We start from the raw sequence: 5616 nt of genomic DNA, 5'->3' as shown, positions 1-5616 counted from the left end.
TTAGAATGAAAATAAAATAAAAGTACTTTATATGGACTAAACCCATACTTACTCATATTAGAAGAATTAAAAATAATGGTTTTAAATTTTAGAGGAAGAAAAGTATAGAATTTTTTTTATAAAAACTCAATTAAAATTACTTATTTTTCTTGAACGAAAATTATATTTAAATATTAACATATTAATTTTACATCTATTAATTATTTTATTTTATTTAAAATATTAACTCTAACTAATTATTATTTTGCAATTAATTTTTTTATTTCTGCATTAACTAATATAGTACATCATTGTCACTATACATAAAGAGACAAATTTGGTAAATGGTTAAAAGGTGAAATAATCACAGCTCAATCGCATTACTTAAATCAATCTTCAACATATTTGTTGGTCAAGAAGGCTCAAATTGATCACAATAATTAAGAAAATCAATAGGTTAGTGATATGACTGAAATTATTAAATAACAGGTGAACAAATTCTTTACTACTATTATAACATGCATAATGAAGTTTGTTGTAATACATGAAGACTTTCACTTTCTAAATTAAATTGTTATAAAATAATAAACAAAAATTGTCAAAATTAAGCCAAACACTGGCCAAAGATGATCCCTTCCTTGGAACTTTTGGAGTGACACAAGATGTAGCTGATACTGGGAATTCTAATTCCTGTACAATGAACACACATAATAAGATCAGAGTTTTCCATGCGTATTATCTCATAACACACTATGTTATGGAAAGAAAAACATGAATTAGTTCTGTTTAAAACAAATGCACAGGTCCATCATAATCAAATTCCAAATGAAAAATTGTGCAGCAATTTCTATTGTAGAATTGTATAAACCATACTATGCAGAAATAAATAAAGGGTAAGTGAAGTCAGAAGAAAGTAGCAACACAATCATGATCCTTATTTATCCAAAAACATAAACGCAGATCCTTCAACCAAATCTGTTTGACAAAATCACAGAAGCTTGAACTAACCTTCTTTTTTTTGGAAGAATCAATCCTCTCTTTTCCAGACTTTTATATCGATCCTTTATAAGGGTGCAGCAGCCCTAGATAACCAAAACAAACAGGAAAATTTACTTGCATGTTCACCAAAACTGAGATACCAAAACAATCAAAATCAGATCAAGAGATCACAAATCGACCTTGAGCTTCCGAATTGATCCAGTAATTTCTTCACTTAATAAAACTTGAACAGGTGCAGGCTCAAACCTGTTATGAAAATAGAATTGGTAAACAACATTCATAAAAGTATAGAACTTTATTTAAGGAACAAGTAAAAGAGAAATTCCACTAAAACTTAACTCTAAATTTTCGTTGTACAAAACTACAAATGTAGTGATAGTGATTTACTAATATGTTGAATAACGGTTAACAACGCAATCATCTACTGAACTGTGGAAGAGAACTAAAGTAAGATATACACAAAAAACACTACTTACTTGTGTTTCCCTATGCGTGGTGGGCGTATCTTTAACATTTCCTGTTTAGCAACTTTTCGCCTAAGATGTTTTTTCTTCTTTTCCTCCTCTTCTTGCTCAATTTCCTGAATAATGTCAGGTATGCTGGAACCAGAAAACAAAATATGCTTAAAAAATCAATTTTTGCAGTGAGACAGGGTGAGAAATGAGAAAGAGTGATAATATTACCTATCAATTTCCTTTGACAATTCCTTTATCTTCTTAGCTTCTGCTTCTTTTTTCAGTTGTTCTTTCCGCCTAGCTCTCTTATTCAACTCAACTTTAGTCACCCTCTTTTTTTTAATAGACCTGCCCAATGATTATTCAAACAAAATGAACATGTCAGACCAGATGTCCATGAATAATTGATTCACAAAATAAAAAGCTCCACACTATTATTAGGTGCAAATATACTATGTATGTATAATACAGTATTAAAAAATGAAGATTGTGAAGAAACCAGTAACATTTAGACAATGCATACCAAAAATGGCAATGTGATATAAGTAATATATTATGCATCAAAGAAACTTAATAAACATTAGCAAGAGAAATTACTGAGTACATGTTAAGGACCACCATGGCAAAATTATAAGATCAGAAATAGACAGACACTTAAAGACAGTAATTATTATGCAGAACGTCTAACTCCAATTAATCACAAAAGAATAAGTAGAAGATAAAGAGAAAAAATAATGTAGTTCATAAAAGAAAATGACTAGACGAATAATGTATATTGCCAAAAATAATAATATGGAGAAAAATATAATGTTGCACAAAAACAGTATTTAAACAAAGTCAGTCCAATTAATTATAATTTATGATACTAACTTTTTCTCAGATGCAGCATCTTCATTGTCATCCTCATTTTCAAGATTACTATCATCATCGTCACTCCCATCGTCCACATCAAGAAAATACATCTGACAAATAAACGTAAATTGTTAGCAAAGCAGTACCAATCACAGAAGCAACACAAATTAAAGTACCTCTGTAAAGCATAATAAATGTAGCAAACATTTTTAACTCCAATAATTATATAAATGAAGATGATGAGACTCACATCTTCTTCAGCAATAGCTTCTCCAGGAACAGTTAATGGCACAGGTTCAGGGCCCAATTCCTTTTTGTAGACTTTTTGCATTTCTTCTGCAACAGCAGAAGCTAATGTATCCTGGTTTAACAGGAAAAAATTTAAAATTGTCAATCAAATTCATGACAAAAATAGGAATCAAAATAGCAGGGGAAAGTGTCGTTTATTCTGAAACTACCTGGTGACTTTCAAAGGAGGGATTGAAAGAGCAGCCTGGAGGATCAACCTCTACTGCTGGAATGAGAGTAGGCTTTGATACCTGTAAAGAAGGTAGCCATCATATTATGAACTAGAGCACTGAAAGTATAGGAAAGATAGAATGAAATATGAAATCCACAGATTAGAATCAGCACTGAAAATATACCTTTTTCACTTGCTTGTTATCCTCACCTGCATGATGATATCAGATAAAACCGTGTTTAACAACCATAATTATCACAAAAAGTAACCAAAACATTGAATGATAAACATAGAAGGTACCTTTATCATTCCATAGATCAAACATGGTAGAATCATCCTGAACAATGTTAGAAACAAGAAATATCAATAAAACAAATTCTACATAGGGTTTGAGACAGAAAGCAAAAAATAAATAAATAAATAACTCCTCCTTTATGTCTACACAGATTTGCTTAGCCAACTCCTCCTACTACTACTACGTCCTTTCTGCATTAATGTACAACATACTGACCTTATTATCATCTTGATTGACCACTTTCACATTAGGCACAGTTTTTCGGTTTTTAGAACACTTTTTCAGAATAGAAGATGGGACTGGCTTAACAAACTGGTTTTTCTGTAGCAGACTATCACAGTGCAGCACTCTCTCCCTGTGCTTCTCGATCTTCTTCTTTACCGCAAGATCTATAAGTTTAATCATATCATTAAATGAGACAAACCCAATGTATCCAGCGATGAACAAGAACTATAAGCTGTAAACCCATTCTGATGAAAAAATACAGTTTTTTTCATAACAAACACCTAAGCAGAAGCACTATAAACATAAATCCTCATTACATAAATATGGTAGTATGTATGGTTTTATATTTCTTTTTTAAGATGAAATTACTAAGAAATATGTCAAATGTATACTTTTAGATTTAGATTTAGAAACCACATGTATCCTCCGGAGAATGTCATCCTCTTCAAGTTAATAGAACAATCCACGCTAATTAACACATGGTCAGTGAGTGAGCCAACGTTATACTTCAAATTAAAATGAAAATTCTACCAATAAATTATGTCAAGCTATTTCACCTTTAAGTTGGTATACTATAATGAAACCTCAGTTTCCAACAAAATTGAAAGAAAAAAAATCATATGAAAAATTCTTATTCAAATCATGGTAAAACGTTGATAATTATAATCGTTAATTTTCCAAAAAAAAATTCTGTAATTTAAACGTGACCACTCATATCAAAACTGACAATAAAAATGACAATTTTCAGATGCAGGCAACATGTACTATAAAAAAAAAAAAAAAAAAACACCCAGAAAAGAGAAAGCGAGAAAGAAATTAAGAAATTACCTTTGGACTTGTCTTCGTAAAAGATGGAATTACTGGAAAGGGCTTGAAGAGAGCCACCAGAAAGAGCGTCCTTCGTTGATTTCTCGAAGAAATCTTCTATCTCTTCGGTGCTGATGTTGGCCCTCCACGCCTTCTTTCCCTTCCTTGACCCTTTTGCTTTCTTCCCCATTCTCAACTCTGAAACGCAATGGCTTCACTTCACTTCAAGTTTTGCTGGTGAATTTCAAAGACCAGGGTTTTCGGAAAAAAATCAGGAATTCACGATCCTGCCTGTGGCGGCAGAACACAACGAGGTTTATGTCGTTAACTTGGTTTGCAAGGGCTAGCCATGGTATCGGGCTCTCTAATTCAGGCCTATAAATAATGGTAGCCCAATATGATAAACTTATCTTTCTCTCACTTAATTTATCACTCCTTAATAATAATAATAATAATAATAATAATAATAATAATAGATTAAAATATTCTTTTACTTTTTAATTTCTATAAAATATTTATTTAAATTCACCTAAAAAATCTAAATATTCAAATAAATTATAAAAAAATTAAACTTCAAACAGATTTGATTAAATCATTATAAAAAATTAAAATATTAAATTGAATCAAATGAGGAATTTAATTGATTTTTTTATGAGAATTATAAAACTAAAATAGGATTTTAACAATAATAATATAACCATAAAAAATTAAATATATATATATATATATATATATATATATGAATTAATAGGGTAAGTATATAAATAAATAAATTATAACCTATGAGAAAAGATGAATTCAATCATATCTTGGAAAAAATATCATGCAATCTCTTCAAACCATGAATGACATTTAGCTTTATCACCATAAGAAAAATCATTTATTTTCCTCCAAAATACCACTTTCATATCCTTTTTATAAATATTATTATTTGTTTAATCATTCTTAGGTTTATAAAACTTACAATTATCTTATCTAACCTGATATCTAATCTTATCTTGCCATTTATAATAACTAACCTTGTATCATATCATTGTTCTATAACGACTAAACTTTTTTTTTAGTGTGTGGTTGATGGATGTATTTTTATTGTGAAAAAAAAAATGAAAACGACATAAAATGAACTTCATGAATATGGCAAACTAATATTTTAGTGTATGCATTGGTTATAATATTCTTATTTTAAATAGCAGAAATCTACAACCAAGAAAAGTATTGTGAACAGATCAAATATATTTTATACTTATGATAAATAATTTATACTGTGATATATCATTTTAACCATTGATAATTAAAAAAAAATATTGAAAGTGATATATTATTTTTAACAATTGATATTTAAAAAAAAAATATTGAAAGAGATAGATTATTTTTAAGTATTGATATTTAAAAAGAAATATTGAAACTTGTAGATTATTTTTAACTATTAACACGGATTGTATTATGATAAAAACAAGAAAAGTATTATGAACAGATAAAATATATTCTATATTTATAATAAATAATTTATACTGTAATATATTATTTTTAAATAATTTTATTTA

The 5616-nt window shown here is 28.8% G+C and overlaps 1 protein-coding gene across 1 annotated transcript; it reads right to left on the bottom strand.

Annotated features, from left to right (window-relative positions):
• Positions 1–457: 457 nt before the first annotated feature.
• Positions 458–4459, bottom strand: LOC114193261 (ribosome biogenesis protein NOP53). The gene is made up of 12 exons (XM_028082990.1): positions 4094–4459; positions 3257–3429; positions 3046–3082; positions 2930–2955; positions 2744–2824; positions 2536–2646; positions 2304–2395; positions 1662–1781; positions 1455–1577; positions 1158–1224; positions 988–1061; positions 458–669 (listed from the first exon to the last, which is right to left on the bottom strand). The coding sequence occupies exons 1-12, from the start codon at positions 4260–4262 to the stop codon at positions 663–665; spliced, it is 1080 nt and encodes a 359-aa protein (XP_027938791.1). The 5' UTR covers positions 4263–4459; the 3' UTR covers positions 458–662.
• Positions 4460–5616: the final 1157 nt, after the last annotated feature.

This window comes from Vigna unguiculata, chromosome 8 (assembly GCF_004118075.2).
Source record: "Vigna unguiculata cultivar IT97K-499-35 chromosome 8, ASM411807v1, whole genome shotgun sequence".
NCBI lineage: Eukaryota > Viridiplantae > Streptophyta > Magnoliopsida > Fabales > Fabaceae > Vigna > Vigna unguiculata.
The sequence above is the reverse complement of the archived record's forward strand: the minus strand, read 5'-3'. Positions and strand labels throughout refer to the sequence as shown.